Here is a 27,076-nt window from a genome sequence, read left to right on the forward strand (position 1 = left end):
GTGATTTCCTGGTAGTCTGATCCAATGTGAGAATTGCACTTTTTCATAGCTTGCCTATTAGGCATGGTATAAACTTTTTATTAATTTAGATAACAAAATTTATAGACTACCCTGAATAGCAGGGTATGCCATTCAGGAGGGAAGGGCCCTCATTACTCAGACACTTCCCATTAGGACCCATATTCGATATGCCCTGACAGTACAGAGATGACTAAGACAGAAGGCCATCTTCTAGGACTCTCCTGAGGGAAGGGGTGTTGGTGGAAGCAGGGAGGAATAGACTTCAGAGAGACAATTCCCGCAGCAATGATAAGTCATTCAGTAGACACAGGCCAGGCCAGGGGTCATGAAGGCTGGCAGGGCGTGGGAGGGTGGGAAGGACTGCTCTGGGAGGCAGGAACAGTTGGTATTTTGGGCCATGTCTCATGGGGTGGGGTAGAGGATGGGTGTTATCAAAGCTGGAGCAGTGATTCCTGTACAGGGGAGCCCACAGGAAGCTCCCGTGCCTGGCATGAGACCAGGTGGCTATGGAAGAGTTGCAGAGGTGCCGGCCATGTGACTGCAGCCACAGCACTGACTCCCAGTATGTGGGCTTGCTTTTTCTCAATCCACTGCCTTATGCATTTTTTTGCCCTTTGAAAACTGGTCTCTGTTATAGCTTTCATTCTTTTAAAACTACTCATTTATTACCAACTGTCTACTCTTCACTTCCTCTGTCAATTGGGTCCTCATTTGCCCTTTGCGTGGCTCTCTTTGCCGGCTCTCCACTTTTGCTAGGCTTGCCCCCTGTGGCCTCCAGGAGGCAGCATGATGCAGTGGAAAGAGGGGATGAAGTGGTGGCTCTGGAGTAGAGGCCTGAATTGGAATATGGCTTAGTTCATTTTCTGTTGCTATAATGGAGTACCAGAGACTGGGTAATTTATAAAGAAGAGATTTATTTCTTACAGTTCTGGAGGCTGGAAAGTCCAAGATTGAGGGGCTGGCATCTGGTGAGGACCTTTGTGCTGCATCCTCCCTGGCAGAAGGTGGAAGGGCAAGAGAGCATGATAGAACAACAGATCATACTCGCAGCCTAATAGCGTGCCTTTTTATTACTGGCATTAAACCATTCAGGAGGGAAGGGCCCTCATGATTCAGACACTTCCCATTAGGACCCACCTCCCAGCAGTTGCCTTGGGGATTACGTTTCTAACACGTGAACTTTGGAGGACACATGCAACTACAGCAGAATCCCAGCTCTGTCATCTACTAGCTGTGAGGTCCTTAGCAAGGCACCTCAGTGGTGATGTGTATAATGGGCATAGTGAGAACATCACAGGATTGGGAGGCCTAACTGAGACACTGTAAAGGTGTAGGGGTGAGCAGCGGGGGTAAGAGATAATCCTTATCTGGATTAGCTCTCATCCACTCCAAACCACCTATCCAAGTTCTACCTGTTCTAGGACTAGGGGCAACCTCATCCTCTTCTCTTTTCCAAGAGCTTTCTCTTTATAGAACTGTAGAACCACCCAGAGCTTTCTCTGTCTCTCACTCATGCTCTGAGGATGCTCACCCAGCATCACACTCAGTGACACTAGTCTTGCTATAGAGATGCCTTCAGCCTGGTGGGAAGGACCAGACCCATGTCCTACAGATACTCCTCACCTGGGCCAATATGATCACTTACCCATGTCTGTATGGGGCACAGGCAGAAATTTCAGTCCTCTTAAAAAGTGATTAGAAGAACACTCATATGAGCTTCGCTGTCCTCAGCATTCCTGCAGAAGAGCTTCATTCAAGGCCCTACAGATGCATTTGTTCACAGAGCACACTCAGTCCCAGCCTCCAACCTCTCCTTAAGGCCCACCCCCAAGGGAAGGAGCAGCCCAAATATATCCTTGCCTCTTCTCTTCTGCAAGAGAAGGCCAGGCACAGAGATGTCTCATGCCACCTAAGAAATGCTTTGCTTCCCACATCTTTTCTAAATCGACGTTAGAACATCCTGGGCTGTGTGCAGGGAGGCCTACGTGGGCTGAGGCCAGAAAGCTAAGCCAGGTGAGCAAGTGTTATCCCTGCGTAAGAGCCAAAATGCTGACTGCTGGAATCAAGTTACAAGCCTGGTGAAACAGTGCAGGGACTGAGATACCACAGGGTCCTCCGCTATACTAAAGAGAAGAGAAATGAAAGGAAAAAAGGAAAAACACGTTTGCTGTCCTCCTTTAGGTACCATTTTATAGAGCATCTACCATATGCCAGGCAACATACTAAATGCTATATGCATGACCTCATTTTATCTCCCTTAAAAAAAATAAGGAGCAGGGAGGTGAAGTCTTATGTCACAAACCTAACAAATGACAGATCTGGGATTTGAACCCAGGTCTTCATTTACTGTGTACAAGAGGAAATAGCCTTTCTGGAAAAGAAGCAATGAGACACCGATGCAGGAGATAGCATGGTGGGATTTTAAAATAATTATTTTTACAAATTCTAAAACATCTCAAACTTCCAAAAAATCTGCAAGTACAAAGAACATTATTTTCCCCTCAACCATCTGACAGTAAACAGACATGATGCCCTTCACCCCCAGATACTTCCGTGTCTCTAGTACAAACAAGGACACTCTCTTACTTCTCCCCAGTACAACCACTGAAATCAGAAAATTAACAGTGGCATCTTACTCCCAACTAATCTTCAGACCTCATTCAAGTTGTGCAAATTGTCCCAACAATGTCTTTTATAACAAAAACATCCAATTCACAATCAGATGTTGTGTCCAATTGTCACGTCTCTTTAGTCTCCTTTAATCTGAAATATTTTTATTTATTTTTTTTGCTCTTTTTAAAAAATTATTTTAGACACAGAGGTCTTGTTTTTTACACAGGCTGGTCTCAAACTCCTAGCCTCCAGCGATCTTCCCAGCTTGTCCTCCCAAAGTGCTGGGATCACAGGTGTGAGCTACGGCACCCAGCCTGGTTTTGTTTTAAATATAATGTAGGATGAAGAAAAATCAAGCCTTTGGTGGTCCCTGTCTCTCCAAAGGTTGAGTGGAGAAGCGTATGGTGAGAGGCCCTTGGTGGCCATGGACATCAGGCCACACAAGCCACAGCGGGCTTGTGGAGATTCTGATGGCTCAGAACAGACTAGGAACAAACATGGGCATGGTCAAGGCTCAGTCGCTGAGCACTAGGTAACTCTGCAGGAAGTTAAAACTTTCACAAAGACCATCTATGTGGTTGACTGGGACATACAGCCAGAGCTGCTTCTGGAAAATGGATTTCATCCACTGTCCATTTTAGTCTAATCCCTAATGAAACAGAATGAACTTCAGTCTCTTGAAATCTGATTCTTCCACCTATGAAAAAAGCAATGAGAAAGGTGGCTTTTCATTTTAAAAGAGAGACTTTGAGCTGAGTCTAACTCAGGAGAACTGCTCAAATTGTACCCTCTCTTCCCAACCCAGAGATCAGGCCAGATGAGATCAGAAATGCTGGTAAAACATTTATTTCAAAAATTAATTTGGTGCTCAGATGATACATACAAATTAAGAACCAGTATCTTTCTTAGGCTCTAAAAACCAGAAATAAGACACAATTTCATACATGCAGACTTTTGAAATATGGAGTAATGTTTAAAATAACAGCTAAAAGAAAAGCTCTGAATGTTACTCTTTATTCTGGTAGGTATGATTTACCCAGTATTGTTTATGTGCCTTGATTTAGTATTAGTGAGTATCTCCTGTATGCAAGGCACTCAGAGCCATGATTCCTAGTTTCTAATATCCAATTTCTAGGCCTCTCATGCAGATGCCAATAAAGGCTCTGTGTGCAGCCCTGTGCTTATGGCCTGTGTATCTATTAGCTCTTCCCCTTGGGCTAATAGCACTCCTTGTCTAGAGCTTGGCTTTTCCCCTCTGAGAAGTTACTTGCTGTGATGTAGAAGCTATGCCAAAGCACAGTAACTCATTGAGCACTAAGCAGTAAGTTGGCAGCAAATGAGAGCTGAATCTTTCATCAGGGGGCTTTAGGTTTTGAGGGGAGGGACATCTCGTTGTCCTTAGGGAATGATAATGCCATGAGGGATTTCCTCTAGGAGAAAAAGGAATATTTCTGATACATCATCAACTGTCACTGCAGTATGTGTTTCTCAAGATTGAGTCAATTTAGAGGAGGCAGCAATATTGTCAGCCCACTCTAGGCCAGGGAACATGTGTCTTCTCTGCCAGACCTCAATGTGTCTAGAGAAGGTGAATTCACATAACTTAATGGCTGAGTTTGGTTCATTAACAAAATTTCTTTCCAGCAAGTGAAGTTAATGCAGAAATAGAGAACTAATGTATGGTAATGCTTTACTCAGCAGTTTAAAAGATGCTTTTAAAAATTATTCACTAGAAGATTTCCAGAAGAAAAGAATCATTAAGTAGCTAAGAACTCTATCCTTGATGGCTAGCACACTATTTGGCTCATTGATGGTCTTTAATAGAGTTTTACTACAAGAATTACAGAAGGAGCAACTGCATGTTGGCACATCCAAACCTGCTTCGGGACAGCCCAGTGCCTCACCATCCTGAATCTGGAGAGGAGGAGCCTGCAGGGAGCTTACAACCTGGCAGGCTAAGGCTCACCATAGAACTTGCTGGTTGTCTTGTGGCAGGAGGCACAGTTGGGGTCCTTCAACAACTCTTTATCTGGTTAGCTGACCACAGTAATGTCTCGTGAACCTTATTCTCTGTCTAGTGCAGGTACATTAGACGTCACACTGATTATCTCAGCCAAGATCTATGCTAAGTTAGTCTGGGCTCATCTTCGTCTTCTGTCTTAAAGGAGACCCAGGTTCACTTCCTGCTCCTGGAACGTGAGTGTATCCTTGTCATAATCACATACACTTCACATGTCTAACTATACTCTTAACATTCACTGATTTCTTTTACATTTTCTAGTAGGTATTTCATAATTTCCTCCAGAAGAGCCTATTCTACAATGTAATTCAATTAAAATCAAGTACATGTAGACTTTTTTTTCATCTGCAAAGATCCCGCCTACCAAAATAAACCATATGGTGCCACTGGGCATCTCGTGCAAACATGAGACTCTGTGTAGATCACTGTGTTCCCTGAGTCTTGGAAAATGTATGGTTAAACCTATGGAATGATTCATCAACTGTGTTTACTTCAGCCTGTAACATGGCGAGCTGAGAGATGGTTTGTAAGACAAGGGTTCTCACTTTCTTCATTTCTAGTAGCAGTCTTCAAAATTAAACATTTACCTACTAAGTCTAGTATACCGACTGCCTCCATGTACTGGCAGTGGGGGCTTGTTCCTCAGGCCAATTTACATTTTGGACAGGTCATCCTTTAGGGAGTCAGCAATCATGTTTGCCACTTCCTGGTTAAAATGGGTGATGAAAGCATGAGGTATGTTTTTCTCACAGAGTCGAATGTCTCCTTCTGGAAAATCCTTCTTAATGTCTTCATAGTATTCTTTTGGACACCAAGGATCTATAGTACCATAATAAAATGTAAGCTGAAAGACAAGACAAAAACATTTTATTAGAAAACACATTCCCTTCCCGACACAGATATGACACCAGCAGCCGGCAGTGCTCTGAGGACAGCACCTATGCCTGGCCCTGGGAGCTAGTCCCTAAGCGCTCTCCAGAGTGTGGCTCTCTCAAGGTAGCAAGGCTTCGCAATGTACAGGGGTGCACTTAGAAGAATTTGGTGGGAAGATACCCATGCTGGGAGACTCTTGTGTGATAGATCCCTCATAATTCACTGAAAGGACTTACCAGGAAAGTTTTGTGTACTGAGGTTGGGATGGACACTGGAATGAAGGCCGGTGAGGATGACGAAGAGAGTTATTGAGACAGAGTCACCAAATGACTAATGACCAGTTAATAAACTTAGTTGTTTCCAAATAGCCACATGGTAGTCATATGGGATATATTTGTTGAATGAATACAAACATGGATCAGATAGACTCAGGCTTTCCAATGTAGCTGATGAAATGTGATCAGAATCCTAAGAAAAGGTTCTATGCAGCCTGTATGTTGATTCAGTGGGGAAGTGCAATAATCATACTTTAGTTGACAGCAAGCAGCTGAATGGAGACAGAGCCTCCTCTGTGGCATTACTAAGACCCTGAATGGATATCTACCTAAACCTGCATGTGATATGTGTGTATACATTGCTCTAGGCTGCTGTGTTTCACTGAAAAACTGCTATGTTCTAGTTCTGTTAGTTCTAAAAATAAAGGCGAAAAAGCAATATCTTATATTCCGAAGGATAGATAGTGGCAATTTCTACAAAAACCAAGAACTAAATCTTAAAGATCCTTTGACCTCTGTTATCACTGAAAGAAAGAGTTGTGCCCAGCTCCAGCTCCTAGCTGGCCAGCTGTAGTCACTTGCAGCTTCCCTAATATACCAAATGTGCTCCCTCACTCACTGAATTGCTTACTCATTCCTTGGATCAGCAAATACACATGGAACACCTACTTCGTATTAGGAACCTGGAACATAGAGATAAGACAGTCTTGGGGGAGGGGAGAAGGGGACCCCATGTACACAAAACAATTTGAGAGCTCAGGTGAGGCACAGCTGGTCAGAAGTGGTGGGCAGGAAAGATGCCCCAGAGTTGATGCCAGAGTTGAGTCTTCAAGCTGGGGAAGCACACTGTGGGGAGAGGACCAAGCAAACCAAAGCTTGAAAGAGCATGGCATGTGTGGGGAACTGGAATTCCACATGGCTGGAATATAGGGTGGTGGGAGATAAGACTGGAGAGGCGGAAAGGGATGAGGTCATGGACAGCATTTTCTATGCATGCCAAGGAGGTTGCACTTTATCCTGAAGTCCACAAGCAAAAAAAGACTGCACAATGAGGTGACATGCTCAGGTCCCTATGTCAGGAAAACCGCTCTGGCCACAACAGGAAGAGGGATTGGAGGGGATCAAGTGGTGGGGGAAGAGGGTGCGGGGAAACAGGTGTTATTGCTTACTGGATAGTTTTAGTGTATCAATTATTAAATCCATGACCTGAATATGGGACAGATGAGACTGATCTTACAAAAACAATGGCCTTTATTACAATAACATGATGTCTTAACCAATATTTAAAGAGAGAGTTCGTTAAAAACACTTTATAGAGGAAAAAATTTACTCCAGAGAGTAAATTATGAACAAGTAAACCTCAAGTAGCAGACTTACTGTGAATTGCTTCATGGAGGTTTCCTTTTTTTAAAATTATATTTCAAATTCTGGGACACATGTGCAGAGCGTGCAGGTTTGTTGCATAGGTATACATGTGCCATGGTGGTTTGCTGTACCCATCAACCCGTCATCTACATTAGGTATTTCTCCTAATGGTGTCCCTCCCCTAGCCCCCTACCCCTCGACAGGCCCTGGTATGTGATGTTCCCCTCCCTGTGTCCATGTGTTCTCATTGTTCAACTCCCACTTATGAGTGAGAACATGCCATGTTTGGTTTTCTGTTCCTGTGTTAGTTTGCTGAAAATGATGGTTTCCAGCTTCATCCATGTCCCTGCAAAGGCCATGAACTCATTCTTTTTTATGACTGCACAGTATTCCAGCTTCATGGAGGTTTTCTTGGTTGTTACCTGGGGTTCCAGTTTTGCATGCTGCAGAGGGCCTGCAACTTACAGATTTATCACTTAATTCATTCTTCACATTCTCCTACTTTTCCTTACTCCAACCATTTCCGGGCATTCCAAAGCCCCTAAAGCCAAAATTCATTTTGCCATGGTTCTTAGCAGAGTAAGAACTTCTTTTGTTTCCTGGAGAGTGTGAGGGCCTAGCAGTTGCCTGGTTCTTCCTCCTGGTCTCAGCTCTTTCCATAGCTCTAAAATGCTGCAACCTCACAAACAGTGGGAGACCATCCTGTCCAGTAGTAGAAAAACAAGTTTCCCAGGATCTCTCAGCAACTACCCTACTATAGCTTTCCCTTGAAATACTGTCAAGAGTACAAACTATTTGCAGGTATCAATTATCTACCAATAGTGCTGACAACATTAGGCTCTCTCTAAGCTACTCCCTACACTTACCACCAGCAATCTTTTCTATTGTATTCAGGAAATAGGATAAGGAACAGTCGCTATGCAGTTAACTCAGCACTTCCTCAGAACAGGGAACACTGCTGAGAAATCTGGAAAGTCAGACTTGGGTTCATGCCCATCAGGTCTGTTCCTCTGCTCCAGGGCATGCTCTCGCCTCAAAATCTCTGGACCTTGAGGCAGCTACTCTAGGACCCTCACCCCAGTACAAGCTACAGTGTGAAGTCCTATGATAATGGCAGTCAGCTTAAAGGAAAGCCAGATAGAAAAGACCTCATCTAATACAGTCTCCTTGACAAGAAGAGCGTCACTACGCACCACTGTTGCTTTCTGCCTGACATTTCAGACTGTTTCCATGAAGAACGTACCATTTACTTTTCTGTGATGCAATTACAACTTGAAATGCTTCCAATGAGAAGTCCAGCTTGATGAGCCCTCAGCACTGAGCATCCCTGTGCATGCAGTTAAAGCAGTGATTTGAGCAGGGGTGATCAACATGGATTAAGGGACCTGACACCCACCTCGGGGTATCAAGAGACAAATATGTCCAAGTAATTATGGGGCACATGTCCAAGGCATGTGCTGGGAACCTCAACAAAGAGTGGTGTCAGTGTTCAAGACAGCAGAACAGTGAGGAGTCTAGACCTCCCGTATGCTTATCTTATTTTATTTCTCAATTCTCTACAATTGTTAACCGTTTGAAGTGGGCCCCATTCGGTTAAACGCCCAACTGATGATGGTGGGCTCACATTTTTTAAAATTTTGTTTTCTTTTACTATTTCTTTTTCAGGCTATATTCTCTAAAGGGCTTCCTATGAAAGTCTTGGCTTACAAGTAAAACACGTGGTTATCTAATGCCTTTACGTACACTGGCTTGAGATACTTCCTTTTCCCTATAAATTATAAATCACAGGCAATAGATCTGACCAGAGGACTCTGCACCTGCAGCCCTGGACAGGAAAATGAGAAAGTATGGAGTGTGTGGTGGCACTGGCGGGGGATGGGGGAGGAGGGGTGAAGTAGAAAGAAAGAGAAACAACTGGACACCAAAAACATAGTGGTTAACAGTGCATACTCTTATTTAATGGTATGTAAAAATGAATCGCAATGCAACATGATGAGCCGATGGGCTGAGAGTAATGGCCAGGCTCTGTGCTAAGTAAGCACTTTACATGTATTATCTTGTTGTATCCTCACAACAATACTCTAAGGAAAGTATTGTACCCATATTTTACAGAAAAGGAAACTGAGGCTTAGCAAGATTAACCTGCTTATTTCAAGCAATTCTGCATTGAAGAGCTGGGCTACAAATCCACAAACAACATTCCTAACCTGTACATTTTGCTACTATTTACAATTCCAGTAAATAGACCCATGTTATAAAAACACAAAACCTGACAACTGACAGGTCTTAAACTGGATATGAAAACTAACAGAGTGTGAGAGTTGTCAACAGGAGCTAACCCAGCCATCTTTATTTTTATTTACTTATTTATTTTGAGGCAAAGTCTTACTCTGGGCCCAGCCTAGAGTGCAGTGGTGTGATCTCAGCTCACTGGAGCCTTGATCTCCTGAGCTCAAGTGACCCTCACACCTCAGCTTCCAGGGTAGCTGGAACCACAACTGCATGCCACCATGCTCAGCTAATTTTTAAATTTTTTTTGTAAAGACGAGATCTCCCTATGCTTCCCAGGCTGGTCTCCAACTCCTGGGCTCAAGTGATCCACCTACCTCAGCCTCACAAAGTAGTTAAATTACAGGCATGAGCCACAGCACCCAGCCTTCCCAACTACCTACCTTTATTTAAAGCCTTCTCACAGTCTATGTAGCTCTTCTGAGGCACTGTGTGTCATGGGGGTGATAACCGCTGTGAAAGTACTGGTATTGTTAACAAAGAATCACAGGCAATCAGCAGGATGTTTACATTCAAAGGTTTAGAAGAAAATAAATTATTTCCTGTAGTGTATTTCTCCTTAGCACTTGTTTTGGTACTCATGAGAGTTGATAAAAAGTATACATCATTGTGATAGAAACTTTTCTGTTTCCAAATTGTCATGTTAAGTAACCCATTGTTTTCTATTAAGCACAAAATGTAACTTTTTCAGTTCTAAATTTTGATTCCCCAGAACCACGCTTTAGCTTTTCCTCCTGTGTTTTCTGCAGGAAAGTGGATTTATGGTTACTATGGTCTCTTTGCTCATAGATGAACTTCCCTTTAACTCTTTAGTGTGTGCCTAAGGAGACACGTCCCTCCTAAAATATCCCTGCAGGTTGCTGCAGCTTGTCCCCATGTTTGTCCTTTCTCCTCCGTGTTTTCTCTTTCTTCCACTTTTTGGGGGTCTACAAATGGGTACTTTTGGACAGTGAATTACTGAAGCTGATAGATTAAAATGAGTTGCCCCAAAAATGACTCTGAATCTATCCCATATCTGGTACTGGGCTAAGTGGCTGACATTCAGAAGTGTGTAAGACGGTCTCTGCCCTGGAGCAGCTCACAGACTGGGTGAGAGAACAGGCCTGTATAAACTGGCTCTCAAACACAACAGGCAGACAGAGGTATGGACAAAGCTCTACGGGACCCCAAAGCATGAAAACCCAAATTCTGCCCTGAGGGAGTGAACGTGAACAAAGCTTTGTTTTAGTATACATGTGGAGTTGTGAGCTTTTATGCATTACTAATAGCGGACTTATAGTACGAACAAAGAAATATTAGAAAGCATCTTATGATTTAGCTAATAACTAACAAAACTCACTTTCAGTGACATAGCAACATCTTAAAATAATAAAAATTTTAAAAGCCACAAATAAAAATATCTATCTGAATTATTTCTGTCTATTCAATAGGACAGTAGGACTACAGGCATTACAGGAATAAAAGGGCTAATAAAATGAAAGTTTTACATATATATTTGCATATATATTTGTTTTGCATATATATTTATATATAGAAAAAATATATATATAGTTGTTGTTAACCTTATGGATAAACTGAATTTTAGAAGCTCTTTAAGTCATAATTCATCACAAAGTCTAGTTTGGTACAAACGAGATCTCATCAATACAACTTGAAATGTTTCCAATGAGAAATTCCGTTTCATGAGCCCTTGGCACAGACTACTTCGGGTAGTCAATTTGTGGGCTGCCTGTTTTGTAATACAGTGCAGGCCTGAGCAGGGTGGTAAACGTTGAGAGTGAAAGGGCTTCTCATAATGTCTTTATATCACAGTGTGGTAAAGTAATTTTATTTATATTATTCTGAAGTAATTTATGAAACTACTCAAGCTCCTTATGCAGCCAGAAGAGCATAGTGCAGTGAGTGCAGTGTTAAGACTGTACGGGTCACTGAGCCATATCCACCTGGACTGGAATCTTGGTTCTGCCATTTATTGGTGCTGTGACCCTGGACCAGTTACTTAGCCTCCCTGTGCCTGTTTACTCATCTGTAAAGTAAGACAGAACTAGTTACCAGTGGGCTAGTTCTGAGGACTGGAAAACAAAGTATATCAAGTGCTTTACACATAGTGGGAACTCTTAAAGGCTGCTGCTTTACAGGTGAGGACAAAGGGAGCTCCTCGACACAGACTGGGCAATAGTGGGGTGGGCTGGCATGGGAGCTGTGCCCTGGTCAAGGAAAAAGAATCCACATGACCTTAAATCAGCCTTCGAGAAAAGATATTCTATTCTGATAAGTTGCTTTTGACATAGTCAGGCTGATAAGTTGCCTGATAAGTTGCTTTTGACATAGTCAGGCTCAGAAAATACATAAGTATTAAACATTTTTTACAATCTAAAGCAAAGTTGTTTTACCATATACTTACCCATTTTCTAAAAAATGTATATGTCGTATTCCCCAGACATGATTGCAGAGAAAGACAGATGGGGTAGAAGGTAAGTCACCAACCAAATAAACAGTGAAGCACAACCCTATTGGCAAGCCACCACTAACAGTCAGCTCCTGGAGTGGATTCTCTGCTTCTACTTTTATAATAAAACCTACTTTTCCTCATAAAGGAGACCTAGAGCCTAAGCTATAGTGCCCTTTGGCTATCCTTGGTTGAGCATCTTCCAAATGAAGGAAGACACTGACATTCTGGGAGTTACTTTTCTTCCTGGTGGGCTCACAGGGTGAGCCTGTGGGCTCCTGCAGCAGTGAAGGTAATGCCCACTGCTTTTCTGAGCAATGCAAGGCTTTCTGTTAGCACTTCATAAACAGCTGTAGCTCCCTGGCAGCTTACACTGCATGGCAGCGCAACCAGGAAGCCAGCACCAGAGACAGTGACCAAAGAGGAGTGACGCAGATGCTCAGAGAGATCTATCTTCTCGGCCTTTCTTCCAGAGGTCTAAGAAAAAGATGTCATTCCTGCTTTCTCCAGGTTTTCTTTCCTTCTTTGAAATAATTCCCACTAGAACGGGTTTTTTGCTTGTTTCATTGTTTGTGAAAAAAGCAAAAGGTCAGATATAAAGCAGTCGGTTGCATACCAAGGGATCAAATTAGTACCTACACATATAGGCCCCCTACTTCTCAGCTAGGGCCCCCTACCCGCCTTTATCTTCTGTTTTCATCCCCTTGCAGCTTTCCTGGGCTCAAGATATAAACTGTTAGGTCCTCCAATGCATGCCCATTTCTGGGGAGAGTCCAGATAGTCTGGATGACAGCAGCAGGTTTCTACCTCTCCCCTCCCTTCAGAGTCAAAGACATGTAAGCCCCAATCTTGCAATGTTAAAGGAAACCAATTCTGTGATATAAGCATCTCCTTTCAGTTACTTAAAAATCTTATCCCTGTTGGGAACACAGGCAGTTGCAAAGTGTCAACATTTCACTGCAGTCTTTCTGAGCCCCTGTTTTTAGGAACTCGCAGAACTGCTAAAGAAAGGGAGATGGTTTAGGGACTTCATTTTTTCCAGTTACCTTGTTTCCTCTCTTCCGTTTATTCCTAACTGGCTCAATTACCATTCGTGAGAAAATGAGAACGGAAATCTCCAAAGATTTTTAAAAAGTGGCTGAGGATGGAGGTGAAAACACAAATGCTTCCGGCCCACGAACCCTGCTTCTCTCTGAGGGGAGCAGCAGGAATAGGAGCGCCAAAGGAGGAGTAGGTCCCATGGGGCACTGTGTGGCTCACTCTCCAATAGCTGGAACAACCATCTGCGTATACAGTGGTGTGCAGAGCAGCACTCTCCTTTCTGTGTGGCTAAGATGTAAAGGGCCAGGATCCTCTCCCTCCCACATACAAGCCACGAGGCCATTGAGTGACTGGCTTGTTTCTTTCTCATGTGAGACTGCAGTGAGATGCTAACCCAGGGCCTCTGCTTTCCTCTGGCGAGGCCCTCCGGCAAAGTAAGAGGCCCTGGGCGCCAGTCTCCTCCTGTGTTTCTGTCTTTCCCTGGATCTGTGCCCCAAGAAGGGGGCAGATATACTGGAATGGTTTTACTCAACTAACTGAGAGAAAGGCCAAGTCCAGTTCATCAGACTTCTCTGGACTAGAATAATGGGCCCAAGTCTTGGTAAAAATCAAGTACTATTGTGTTTTCCCTCATTATGGTTCCTATACAACAGCTCCTTGAGGCATCTTATGCAGAGTGGTGGCTGTTATTTAGAATGGCATTGGGCATTCTAGGGTCTTTTGGCCACATACTCAGCATCACTAACACCTTTCCTTAACACAATGAAAATATCTGAAAAGGGGATGTGAGAGGAGGAACAGTTAGGCAACTAATCTTTTTAAAGTACTCAGAAGCATAACTAGGCTATAATTAACTTTGTAATAGTAATAAAAACATTTATTTAATGCTTAGTACATTCCAGATACTCTTTTTTTTTTTTTTTTGAGACAGAGTCTCGCTCTGTCGCCCACGCAGTGGCATGATCTCGGCTCACTGCAACTTCTGCCTCCCAGGTTCAAGCAATTCTTCTGCCTCAGCCTCCCAAGTAGCTGGGACTACAAGCATGCACCACCATGCCCGGCTAATATTTGTATTTTTAGTAGAGATGGGGTTTCACCATGTTGGCCAGGCTGGTCTCGAACTCCTGACCTCATGATCCACCCACCTCGGCCTCCCAAAGTGCTGGGATTACAGGTGTGAGCCACTGTGCCCAGCATGGATACTCTTATAAGGTCTGAATTACAAGGTCTGAATTATAGCATATTTTTGGAATAACTGTATGAGGCTAGATACTATTATTAAACCATTGTATTGATGAACAAAGGAGGCACAGTGAGGTCCAGTAACTTACGCAGGGTCATGAGCAAGGATGGATTTGGTGTCTGAAGCTCGGCTGAGACTCTGGGAGCCCGGCTCTCCAGCACGTTTGCTTTCCCTCAGTCACCAGGCTCCACTGGAGAACCGCAGGGTGTGTTAACAGAATTGCCCAAATAAAGCTTTCAAGGTCAAAATACGGAGATAAAAACAAACCTATCTATTTTCAGGATGATTAGGACATTCTGGACAGGCTTCAAATTAAACAGGCAGAACTAACACAATCCGTTTCAGAACACCGAGGCTTGGCGGAAAGGCAGTCCTGGTGAGCCGGTCCAGGGAGCACTTCCTATGCTGCACCCGGCAGGACGTGTGCATGTCAGAAGGATTTGCATGCCCCAATCTGCAAACAACTACACAAGGTTTGCTCCCAAAGGCAACACACATCTCTGGGCTAAGGCAGGCTACGAAGAATGGGGAGAGAGCAATAGCAGAGGAGTTCCTGTTTTTGAGGACACTTGCCCCTTTCCCAAGCCACACTGTAGGCCTAGCCTGGCCCTCTGGGGACAGGGGCAGCACCACCTTGCAGGCAGCCCCTCCACCACTGCCTAACGTCATCTGAAAGCTGCACTCCATGTGTTCTCTTTGGAACAATTTCAGATTCTTACTTACTGATAGTGATGCTCAGATTCAGTCTGGCAGTAGCACACACCAGCTGTTTCCATAAGCCTGGGCCAAACGTGGTCATGGCAGTTTAGAATTTCCCCCCTAAGTGAGTTTGAAATGAAAACTTCAAGTTTATAAACCAAACATGAGTTCACTTTTCAATGAATGAGACATGCATCCCTTATGGCTTAGAACAGTGACAGAACAAGGGAGTGCTGACCTCTTACTTGCCTCCGACACACCAGGTGCCTCATAAAACAGAGAATACTCCAGAGGCTTCCAGACAAACTGGGACTGGGGTGGCGAAATCGCACAGTTGATTCTCTTCCTTTGGTTTATTTCATCCTGATTCTCATTCCCACCCTTGTTACCTCCCCTCCCATCCTATTCATTCATTGGCTCCTTGTCTTCCTCTCAACCCTTAAGCTGGGTTCCCCAACGATCAATCATTAGAAGTCCTCTCTCCTTATTCTGTATACTTCTTTGGGCTGCTATTACCCATGTTCCTGGCTTTAACTACAGCCTCATCACTCCCCAATCAAAAGTCAGCCCCAAATACCTTTCTAAGCTTTATACCCATACATCCAGGGCCTGCCAGACACAGATCCACTTGCATGTCCCACTGGCATCTCAAATACAAGTACTAAAATGAACCACTTGTTCAGCCATCTCCCATAACTTGCTGCTGCTTCTCCTCCCATATTCCCTATCTTATTACCAAGTCCAGATACAGAGAAATAATCTTAGATTCCTCCTCTCCATTCCCCGATATCCTGTGAGTACTCAATACCTTTGATTCTATCTCCTAAATCTTTCCATCCTCAATCCCAATGCCTTAGTTCTTACAAAAGCCTTGTAAACAGGCTCCCCAACTCATATTTCATCCTTTTCCAGTATTATACCACACATTTTCCCTCAAAATAATCCCTCTCATTTGTTAGTCTCACTAGGGCTAACTGATATGAACTAGTGCCCCTGAACTGGCTGTTCATAGCTGGCATACATTCTGATTGGTCAATGCCTATATCACATGGTTGTCAAATGTTTTGACTGTCACCCTGTTACCCCCACGCTTAGATCCTTCTATAGCTCCCCAAAACAGTCTCTTTAGTGTGGCATATCATGACTTCTTGTTCTCAGGCCAGTGCCTAAGCCACAACATCATGCTACCTAACCCTTCCTAGTTTCTCTAATGCAGGGCTTCTTTGCTTGGGGTGTACAGCTGCAGGGGTTTGCAGGAGGGGTTATGTGAACTTGGGAAACATTTACATGTTTAGTTTTGTTAATCTCTAACCAAAATTTAGTATTTCTTTCAATTATGAATACAGGCAACAAGCCATAATATTAGTAATGCCTATATTTTGTCATCTATAAAAATGGTAAGTATTTTCAAATCACACTAACTTGCTCAAGGTAACTAAAAAATTATTTATACTCATCATTACAAACTTAAAAAAAGTAATTCTGACTGCTATTATATCTCATTATCCAACAACTTCTTTCTTTTGTAATCTTGTATATTTTAAGCACTTAAGAACATCATTGTGAGTAGAATCCAAAAACTTTATGAGAGCGAAAGAGATGCATGGCACAAAAAAGATTTAGAATCCACACTCTAATTAATGGCTTCCCCAACCATCCATCTCTCTAGCACATATTAATTGACTGTTTACCAGGTATGAATTATGCTAGGCCCTAGGGGATGTAAAGATGAAGAAGACACAGTTTCTTACCTCAAAGTGGGGAAAGGTGAAGGCTGATCGTTTAAAAACCGTGTGATAAATGCAATGTAACTTTACATAGGAAGTGACATCTAACCAAAACCAAGGACTGGGAAGGCCTCTTGGGGATGACACTGGACAAGCAGGATTTAGTTAAATGACAAAATAACCTATAGGCTGGGCTCAGTGGCTCATGTCTGTAATCCCAGCACCTTGGGAGCCCGAGGTGGGTGAATCACAAGGTCAGGAGTTTGAGACCAGCCTAAACAACATGGTGAAACCCTGCCTCTAGTAAAAATACAAAAAATTAGCTGGGTGTGGTGATGGGCACCTGCAATCCCAGCTACTCGGGAGGCTGAGGCAAGAGAATTGCTTGACCCTGGTAAGTGGAGGTTGCAGTGAGCTGAGATCATGCCACTGTACTCTAGTCCGGGTGACAGTGCGAGACTCTGTCTCAAAAAAACAAAAAAAGGAAAAAGAAATAACCTATGATGCCATAAACCATGGTATACTCCTTTGGAAACAACTATGAGTCTGTTATATTTGCTCCAGGAAAGAAAAATTATTTTAATAAAATAAATTACTTTATGACCAATACTGTGTATAAAGTCACTGGACCTCAGAAGGAGGATAATCAGCCCAACAGATCTTTTAGAGCTAAAAATGCCCATTTTCCTCAAGCATATAAAAAGCTCTCTTCTTGTGTCAAATGGAAATCCAGTGGTAGAAAATTTGGATTTAGAACCAAAGCCTGCAGATTATGGTATGATAGTTCTCTTGGGGAGGAGAAAGAAGTAGAAAACTGTCTGCATGATACAGTAGAAAGCTTATTCTTAGACTAACTTTCCTATGACATTCTGGCTGGATGGCACAAAGATGTACTTTTCAGAACTATTTTTAGTTGAATACTGAGATATAGGAAATGATTTTTCAACAAATGTGTGGCTCGACGACTATTCACACTGGACAGTCCTGGATAGTTCTGCAGTTTCTGAATGCCTTTGTTTGGGTGGAAATGGGAACGAATATCCTTGATTAAGACACCTAAATAGGAATATTTCTAATCCTGGACATTGGTTTTAGTTTGACTAGTTATTGGGGGTGTTTGGAAGGTAGGAGGCAATGCCCATTATCTTCCTAGAACTATGTGCACTTTTAAGTTTCCTTATTTTCTCAAGCAGATTGGGACATATGTTGATTCAACTTCTACCAATATTAAATTACAGCATGTTTCCTCTTTTTATTACAGAAACAAAAAGTTGCAATAAACTTCCTGTCTCTCTGTACCTAGTTTCACTTAGGAGCTGTAATTGTATTATTCTAGTGGAGGGCTTGAATTTTGCTGGTGGAAAGGATAATGAATTAACTGCAAGGTAGTTTTGCGTGATTAAATGAAACAATGCTTTGTTTCCCCATATTCTACAAGTACATTTAACGCTATCTCAAAAACAAAACTATTGCCTGGAGTTGAAAAAGTTTAGTCCTATGACTGTGTGTTAATACTAACCTTGAAATGTCTACCATCTACCATTATACCCCCATATTTCCCCCATAAAATTTCAGTAAACTTACAGTCCTGACATAATTACCACGAACAGTCCTCTATCTGGGAATGATTACACTTGCATATGGATTTCACTTAGGACAGGAATAAGTTAGCACCTTTCTTTGACCTTTTTCTGAGCACAACACACAAGCTGAATCCAGAAATGATGAGTATTTTATAGCAGCTGGCTTCCACAGGTGGTAAGGCAGGCTCTGACCCATGATGGGTCTAGTCGTTCAGCAAGTGTGAATTTTGGAAGTGAGCATCTGCCAGTCTTATTATTAACTGAGAGTTGAGCTGTTTTTATGAACTCCCAACCTGGAAGAACTTAAATGCATTTTTGAAACTGATTCACTTATAGTTTAAATGAAAAATAAAATACTGTTTTTCTTGTATTTTCACATCGCTCAGTGACTGGAAGTAGCTGAAAGCCCCGGAGAGAGGGCCCCCCTGAAGCCCCAGCACACTCCCTTCGGCTAGTGAGGGCTTCCTTCTGGTTTCCAAATTTCAATCTCTAGCCAATTGCTATTTTAGAAATATGATGACTACTATGGCCATGAGACAAAAACACACTGGCATTTTCAAAAGTCCTCTACGGGTGAATATTTTAAATATTCTAAAAAAAAATTTTAAGAACATATACATTTCTTGTTTTAAGATAATTGTATTGGGAGGTTATGGAATTAAGAATTAACAAGGTAGAAAAGTTTAAGTCAAATGTATCAAGGTTTATAAAGACATTCTAAGTCCAGTGGGTTGTCTCGTATTTCAGTTGTGGATTGCTCCTGAGTCCTGTGAGAGTTTGCCACTCAGCAGGGATCATTTCAGCAGGTGTCATAGTTCAGCACCAATTGTAAAGTTCAAGGTTAGTGCTGTCCAACAGAAGTATAAAGAAAGGTACATATGCAATTTTAGAATTTCCTAGTTACAATGTTTAAAAAAGTATAAAGGAATGGGTGAAATTATTTTTAATAATATGTTTTACTTATCCACTATATCTAAGGTAGTATCATTTCAGCAGGTAATCAATATAAAATTAATGAAATATTTTGCTTTTGGGGGAACTAAACTTTTGAAATCCAATGTGTGTTTTACACTTATGGCACATCTCAATTAAGGCTAGCCACAAATAACCACATGTGGCTAGTGGCTATAGTATTAGTACAGCTCTGTCCTACTCAGAATGGACAGCCAGACAAATGATGCCACAGGAGTACCACAGTCATTCAAATTCTAGGGTGACCTTAGACATATATACTAAACCCTAGTCTTATAGTTTCAGAGACTGGTGCTTCCAAATATGTGTGTATTTGCAGAATAACTCCCAAATGTTGAATATTTCACAAAACTGATCTTAGGGTCAGAGCAGGACATTCCTACTCTAATACATTAGAGAATAAGAAAGGCTCACTAGTCATGAGGTCATATAACATATAATGTATTTTCTACTGTTTCATTTATATTCCAACATAATTCATTTATTCTATAAATATTATGGAGTTTTCTCAGTAGAAGGCCTAGAGAGGCTAAAATGTATTGACAAAATAGAGAAGTATTGATTCTAAAATTAATTCAACAAAAACAGGTGATAAAAAATATTTAAGTTACTATGCAATCAGCTTTACTACTCTCTACGCAACCTTCAAGGATAATTTCAATTTTAACTGGAAGTAGAACTCTGTGTCATTCTACAAACCCTTAAAGTCTTACAGATTCTAACTAGTTCTAGTCCTTTGCCCTCATAAATATATCTGCCCATCTACTTCTTATCTATCCCCTTACAGCACTAAAGTGATTACCTTACATAAATGCTCCTTTATGGTTTCGTCATCTCTCTTCACCACCTCCATCATTTCTTGGCCCCCAAGGTAGGCAGCATTAGCTACATTTAAAAAATAAAAAGTCAAACATTTAGAATATATAGAACAAACACAAATTTCAAGTTAATTTTAGTAAATTCATGTTCCTCCTTTCTTTTGGCATGTGCTATCTGATGAGAGATACGGGTGAGGCCAACAGAGGAATGTGAGTCAGGCAACATGCACGCAGTCTCTGGAAACAAGAGCATTTCATTTAAAAGAACCTTCTTCCAACCTCATCTAGCTTCTCCATAGCAAAAGTTTAACAGTTCCACAGCCCAATGTCAGATACCACAGCAGATGATGTGTGCAATTGTACCAGATTAATATGTGCTATTTCGATTTAAGGCTTAGAAGCACAAATTGTTACCAATAAATCATGTATGCCAAGAAAATGCAAACAGTTACTAACATGAAAATCTCTTGGCTTTTTTTTTTTTTTTTTTAAAGGAAACAAAAGGATTATTTATTTTTAAAAATACGTTTAAAGATCTCTAGGAGTTTTCAATAAGAGTTAGTCCCATTATATTGGCTGCAAAATAAGCAAAGTGATGCTCACTTTCAAGATGTCAAATACCTAGGAAAGAGGAAGAAAGCCAGAGATAACATGAATGTATGTGGCTTTCTTGTACTGGTAAGAACATTTGCATTCAATGCTTTGTACCTTCAATTCCATTTTGACTGGGATTATTATTGTTATCTTGCTTTCTTTTTTTGCCAGCATCTCTCCTTCCCTTCATTTTCAATCTTTTGTCATTTTGTTTCAAGTATGTCTCTTGAAATCATGTAAGTGAACTTCTTTAAAAATGCAATTTGAAAGTCTCTGTTTCTTAAATAGAGGGACTAAACATATTCATATATATTGAGATCAAAGCTATTTGGTCTGACTCCAGTCATCTTGCTTTATATATCCTATGCTTTCTTGTTATTTCTGACTCTTATCTTTAGTGTGAATGATGAATTTTCCTCCCTACCCAGGATTTAACAAATTTATTTTCATTAACAATCTGAAAGTATAAATTCCATTTTTATTTATCTAGTGGTAAGCCTTACCTAAGAACTGCAAACTTACTTTTTATTTTCTCTTGCTGTCTGGAATTACTCATCTAAACAAGGCATGACCTTAGCATACTTGCACTTTCCCCGTGCCTTCCTCCCATCCTGCCTCCATCCCTGTGGTTTCAACCATCTGTAATTTTAGTTCCAGATTATCATTATTATTTTTTGAGACAGAGTTTCGCTCTTTATTGCCCGGGTTGGAGTGCAATGGCACGATCTTGGCTCACTGCAACCTCCACCTCCCGGGTTCAAGCAATTCTCCTGCCTCAGCCTCCAGAGTAGCTGGGATTACAGGCATGTGCCACCATGCTCAGCTCATTTTATATTTTTAGTAGGGACAGGGTTTCGCCATGTTGGTCAGGCTGGTCTTGAACTCCTGACCTCAGATGATCTGCCCGCCTTGGCCTCTCAAAGTGCTAGGATTACAGATGTGAGCCACCATGCCCAATCCCCAGATTATTAATTTTTACATTTTGCCTCTACTTTCCTTGTTTAAAGTTTTATCAAGGTAACACACACACATATATAGTTTCATATCAAATATCACAGAAATGGTTCTAGTGCAAAACCATAGTTTCCTTTTCCATCATTTCCCATTTCTAGACCCGTTTCCTAGAGGAAGCCTCTCTTAACTCTTTTAGCTGTCCTTCCACTAGTTATCTTCAAACATCTAAACACTTACGATCATCTTGCCATTTCTTGATAACTTAGTTATTACCCTTGCTGAGTGGCTGTGAGAGATGAGGATTTAGCTCACTTTTACAGCCCTACCATTCCTTCCTGCCATCTTCTCAACATGTTTATATCTTATTTTGAATTATTCTATTCTTACTTAAATAATATACTTACACTTTTACTTCTAAATATTGTTCACTGCTGAGCCAAGTGGTATCTAGAACGACACTTCCATTTTTACAAGTCTCTGTCCTCCAATATTTGTTTTTGTTACAGTTACCTTTTTTTCCCCCTAACTCTACTCAATATTTTTTTGAGTCAATTATTCCTGGAGACCTCCTTTCCAGGACTCTTAGACCCTCTGCTCTAACCTGCACCACTGTCGACTTAGAATTTCCCTTCCCTGCCTTCTTGGGTTGTTCCCATTGTTTTCTAAGTCCCAGTTAATTAACTCATTCATTTGTTTGTTCATTCAACGATGACTGAACACCTTCTTACTTTATGCCAGGCATTATTTTAGGTGCCAGAGATGGAGCAACAAACAAGACAGAAAAGCTATTCTTGAGATACAGCTTTTGGGATGATAGATGGTAGATGGTGAGAAAGTGCTATGGAGAAAAATAAAATCAGCTTAGGAGATAAGTCTGTGCAGTGACAGAGGTGGCCTATTTTATGTAAAGTTCACTGAAAAGACCTTCCTGGTAAGGGCTTGTGTGAACAGAGAACTTGAATGAAATGAGAAAATGGACCCTGCAGACACTTAGGTCGGCAGCACTCTAGACAGAGAACAGGGTAGGAGATGCTCCCTTAAATATAGCCATGATGTAATCCTAAAAAGTAGCACTTTAATCATTCTTGTCTGTCTGTGATATTAGCATGAATACATATAGGAGTAAATATTCTGCATTTTCTTGGCCTAATCTCCTAAATCAGGACAGGATATTTAGTCGCAGTTATACACTAAGAAGCTGGACTTTAAGACTCTAAGTCCTGGTTCCAAAACCAGAGCTGTCTTTGTTTTACTATATTTCGGGGAATTTATAAGGACCAACTAAATTAAAGCAACAGGGATTTGATTAATACATTATGGCCTATTCACTAAATTAATTATTCTATAACCTATTATCCTGCAGAATATATAATGTCAAATACATATTTAAAAATAATAGTAACTGACAAAAAGCAAACCATGAAATAGTACAGTATGATCCCACTATTGTAAAGATACATGTGTATGATACAGATTTATTTGAAAAGATAAACAATAAAATAATAACACATTATCTCTGGTTCATGGAATCCCAGGTGATCTGCTTGTCCTTTCTTCCCTCTCACTTCCCTGCCTCCCTTTCAATAGGTTATAGTTTCTTTCTTTGTACATCATTTTGTCTCTCCTAGAATTATTTATTGCATTTGATTTTCTTTTTTCATGGGTAGACAATGAAAATTCTCTACTTTCTTCAAAAATGCATCAGATTTTATTCCCAAATGTGCAAACACATCCAATAATTCATTTATTCTGTCCCTCCCCCCACAGAGCCTTCCATTGTTTTGATCCAATCTTGGACGGGTCGCTCTCCAGGCCTGCTGCATAGCTGTCATCCTTGGACTTCCCTTTGCCACTTCTCTGGACTGAATTCCCTGTTTTATGGATTCTGTTCATGACTTTCTCATTCTTGGTTTATTCCCTTACTTTACTGAAGCACATTTTCCAGTAACTAATAAAAAGATACACAGGAATTTTTATAAATGTTTACATGTCTAATTTTTGTTTCTTTTCCCACATGAATAGCATAGTTTGGCTGTATATAGAATTTTAAGCTGAAAGGGGCTTACCTTCCAATTTATTATCTTCCAGCATCCAAGGTTAATGATTTTAATTTTAGTTTCTTGGAATACGACTGCTTCCCTTTGCCCTGCCCCTATCCCATCTCCTTATCCTCAAACTCAGCTCCCTTAGCTCTGGAATCCTGAAGTTTCGCAGGAATATGCCCTAATATAAGTCTTCTGTTCGGTAATTAGACTGGAAATCCAGTGGGCCCACTCACTGTTTGGACTTAGCAACTTTCTTTCTGGAAATTTTTCTTTTATTATTTCTTTGATAATTTCTTCCCCTGTTTTCTCCATCCCCTCTTTCTGGAACTCCTACTAGTAGGATATTGGATCTCTTAGATTAATCCTCTAAGTCATTTTTCTTCTATAGCCCTTCTCTTTTTCAATTTGTATTACTTTCTAAGAGATTTCAACTTTCCCTTCTGTGTTGAATTCTCTATTGAATTTTTATTTTGGCTGTGAAAATTTCAATTTCCAAGAATATTTTCTTGTTCTCTTTCCTTTTTTACAGCATTCTGTTTTTTGTTTTACAGATGTTATATCATCTTTCTGAGATTACAGGGCTGTTTTATAAGAAATATTTTTTTTTCTTTTTCCTGTCATTTTGTTATTCATTTCCTGACCTCCCCTTCCCGCAGTCTGTTTTTCTGGTTTGGTCTCTCTCTTATGTTGAGGAAATGTCTGATACACTTGCATTGTATAAAGCCATGTGCTCTAAAAGTTATGTCTGATGACCTCATCTGTATTTGTTAGCTGTGAACTCATGAAGAAAGGCTGTCATGCCAATTTGAAAAGTTTTCATTTGAGATACTTGTCAGAGGAAGGGCCATGTTTTCCTATTAGGATATTTGTTTTCTATTTTATTTTTGACAAACTGGGCTTCTATATCCCATTATTTCCCCTACAAATATAAGAGCTATAAAGTTCAGGAAAATAATTTCTTCATGCTTCCTCCTTTAGCCTTGACTTTTCAGGATTCTTTGTCCCTGGACATGAGATACCCTGTTTGCTTATGGGTAGAAGAATGTTTTTCCTTTTAGATGCAGTCAGAGTGACCTGCTTCTTTCCTGTTACAGCAGCCCCTGATAAATAGCCACACACTTACCAGCTTTCCTGTGTAATGCGGCTATTACTGAGTATAATATGAACAAGCTAGCCCCAGCTAAGATTCTAATTTCTTGACACAGTGTTTCAAAGACACTTTATTTGCAGTGTAGCCAAGATTGGTGGACAAGACTTATTTTCCCACACTCCCTGCAGACAGAGCAGGTTTGAGTTCTCTCTTGTTGCCATGAGGCTGAGTACTATGCCCCAAGGAGTGAAAGCACAAGTGCCTTCTTGTACATGACAGAAGAACCCCAAGCGGCAGGCCTCATTATGTGCAAGAATGACTCATGTGGTCCATGTTGCCTTAGTTGGATCTTTCTCATTGTAATTCAGAGCACCTGAAATTCAACACAGAACACTCTGATCATCAATAAAGCATTATTCTGTAATTGTAAAGAGTAGATTTACCTTTCCAGATTCATTTACAGAGATTTCAGTTGTAAATTATGTTCATAATCAAGGTATCTCAATTTCTGTTTCTTTTCTATATATATTAATTATAATAGAAACACAGAATGTCCATAGAACAACACAATCCTACTTAGTCCTTCTATAAAAATGCCATTATATGGCCATACTGCCCAAGGTAATTTATAGATTCAATGCCATCCCCATTAAGCTACCAATGAGGTTCTTCACAGAATTGGAAAAAACTACTTTAAAGCTCATATGGAACCAAAAAAGAGACCGCATTGCCAAGACAATCCTAAGCAAAAAGAACAAAGCTGGAGGCATCACACTGACTTCAAACTATACTACAAGGCTACAGTAACCAAAACAGCATGGAACTGGTACCAAAACAGAGATATAGACCAATGGAACAGAACAGAGCCCTCAGAAATAATACCACACATCTACAATCATCTGATTTTTTACAAACCTGACAAAAACAAGAAATGGGGAAAGGATTCCCTATTTAATAAATGGTGCTGGGAAAACTGGCTAGCCATAAGTAGAAAGCTAAAACTGGATCCCTTCTTTACACCTTATACAAAAATTAATTCAAGATGGATTAGAGACTTAAATGTTAGACCTAAAACCATAAAAACTCTAGAAGAAAACCTAGGCAATACCATTCAGAACATAGGCATGGGCAAGGACTTCATGTCTAAAACAATAAAAGCAATGGCAACAAAAGTCAAAATTGACAAATGGGATCTAATTAAACTAAAGAGCTTCTGCACAGCAAAAGAAACTACCATCAGAGTGAACAGGCAACCTACAGAAGGGGAGAAAATTTTTGCAATCTACTCATCTGACAAAGGGCTCATATCCAGAACCTACAAAGAACTCAAACAAATTTACAAGAAAAAAACAACCCCATCAAAAAGTGCACAAAGGATATGAATAGACACGTCTCAAAAGAAGACATTTATGCAGCCAACAGACACACGAAAAAATGCTCATCATCACTGGCCATCAGAGAAATGCAAATCAAAACCACAGTGAGATACCGTTTCACACCAGTTAGAATGGCGATCATTAAAAAGTGAGGAAACAACAGGTTCTGGAGAGGATGTGGAGAAATAGGAATACTTTGGTGGGACTGTAAACTAGTTTAACCACTGTGGAAGACAGTGTGGATATTCCTCAAGGATCTAGAACTAGAAATACCATTTGACCCAGCCATCCCATTACTGGGTATATACCCAAAGGATTACAAATCATGCTGCTATAAAGACACATGCACACGTATGTTTATTGCGGCACTATTCACAATAGCAAAGATAGCAAAGACTTGGAACAAACCCAAATGTCCATCAGTGATAGACTGGATTAAGAAAATGTGGCACATATACACCATGGAATACTATGCAGCCATGAAAAAGGATGAGTTCACGTCCTTTGTAGGGACATGGATGCAGCTGGAAACTATCATTCTCAGCAAACCATCGCAAGAGCAGAAAACCAAACACCTCATGTTCTCACTCATAGGTGGGAATTGAACAATGAGAACACTTGGACACAGGAAGGGGAACATCACACATTGGGGCCTGTTGTGGTGTCGGGGGAGGGAGGAGGGATAGCATTAGGAGATATACCTAATGTAAATGATGAGTTAATGGGTGCAGCACACCAACATGGCACATGTATACATATGTAACAAACCTGCACGTTGTGCACATGTACCCTAGAACATAAAGTATAATTTAAAAAATGTCATTATAGACAGTCTAGAAACTACAAAAGTTGCAGAAGTTCAACTCTAGACCACTTGTGTTGAATTCGTTACTTGTTTCACCATGGAAACAATACTGATGAGATGACAAGCTTGCCTGGGTTCTTTAAAGGGACCTAGCTGAATGAATTTGGTATGCAGGAGTGTAAGATGCACAGGAATGATGTGGTGATGCCTGAGAATGAAATGGC

At 41.0% G+C, this 27,076-nt stretch overlaps 1 protein-coding gene across 3 annotated transcripts in view; it reads right to left on the reverse strand.

The window, feature by feature from the left end:
- Window positions 1-4,612: 4,612 nt before the first annotated feature.
- Window positions 4,613-27,076, reverse strand: part of LOC105479862 (lipid droplet associated hydrolase) — a 150,768-nt gene continuing 128,304 nt past the window's right edge. For all 3 annotated transcript variants that reach the window (XR_986134.3, XM_011738186.3, XM_011738187.3), the window contains 2 exons: window positions 19,973-20,055; window positions 4,613-5,498 (listed from right to left, as the gene is read on the reverse strand). Coding sequence is in view for 2 of the 3 variants with exons in the window: in XM_011738186.3 (XP_011736488.2) it covers window positions 5,307-5,498; window positions 19,973-20,055 (275 nt within the window). In the remaining variant the exon portion in view is untranslated. The remainder of the gene's footprint in view (window positions 5,499-19,972; window positions 20,056-27,076) is intronic.

Source organism: Macaca nemestrina, chromosome 13 (genome assembly GCF_043159975.1).
Source record: "Macaca nemestrina isolate mMacNem1 chromosome 13, mMacNem.hap1, whole genome shotgun sequence".
NCBI classification, from domain to species: Eukaryota; Metazoa; Chordata; class Mammalia; order Primates; family Cercopithecidae; genus Macaca; species Macaca nemestrina.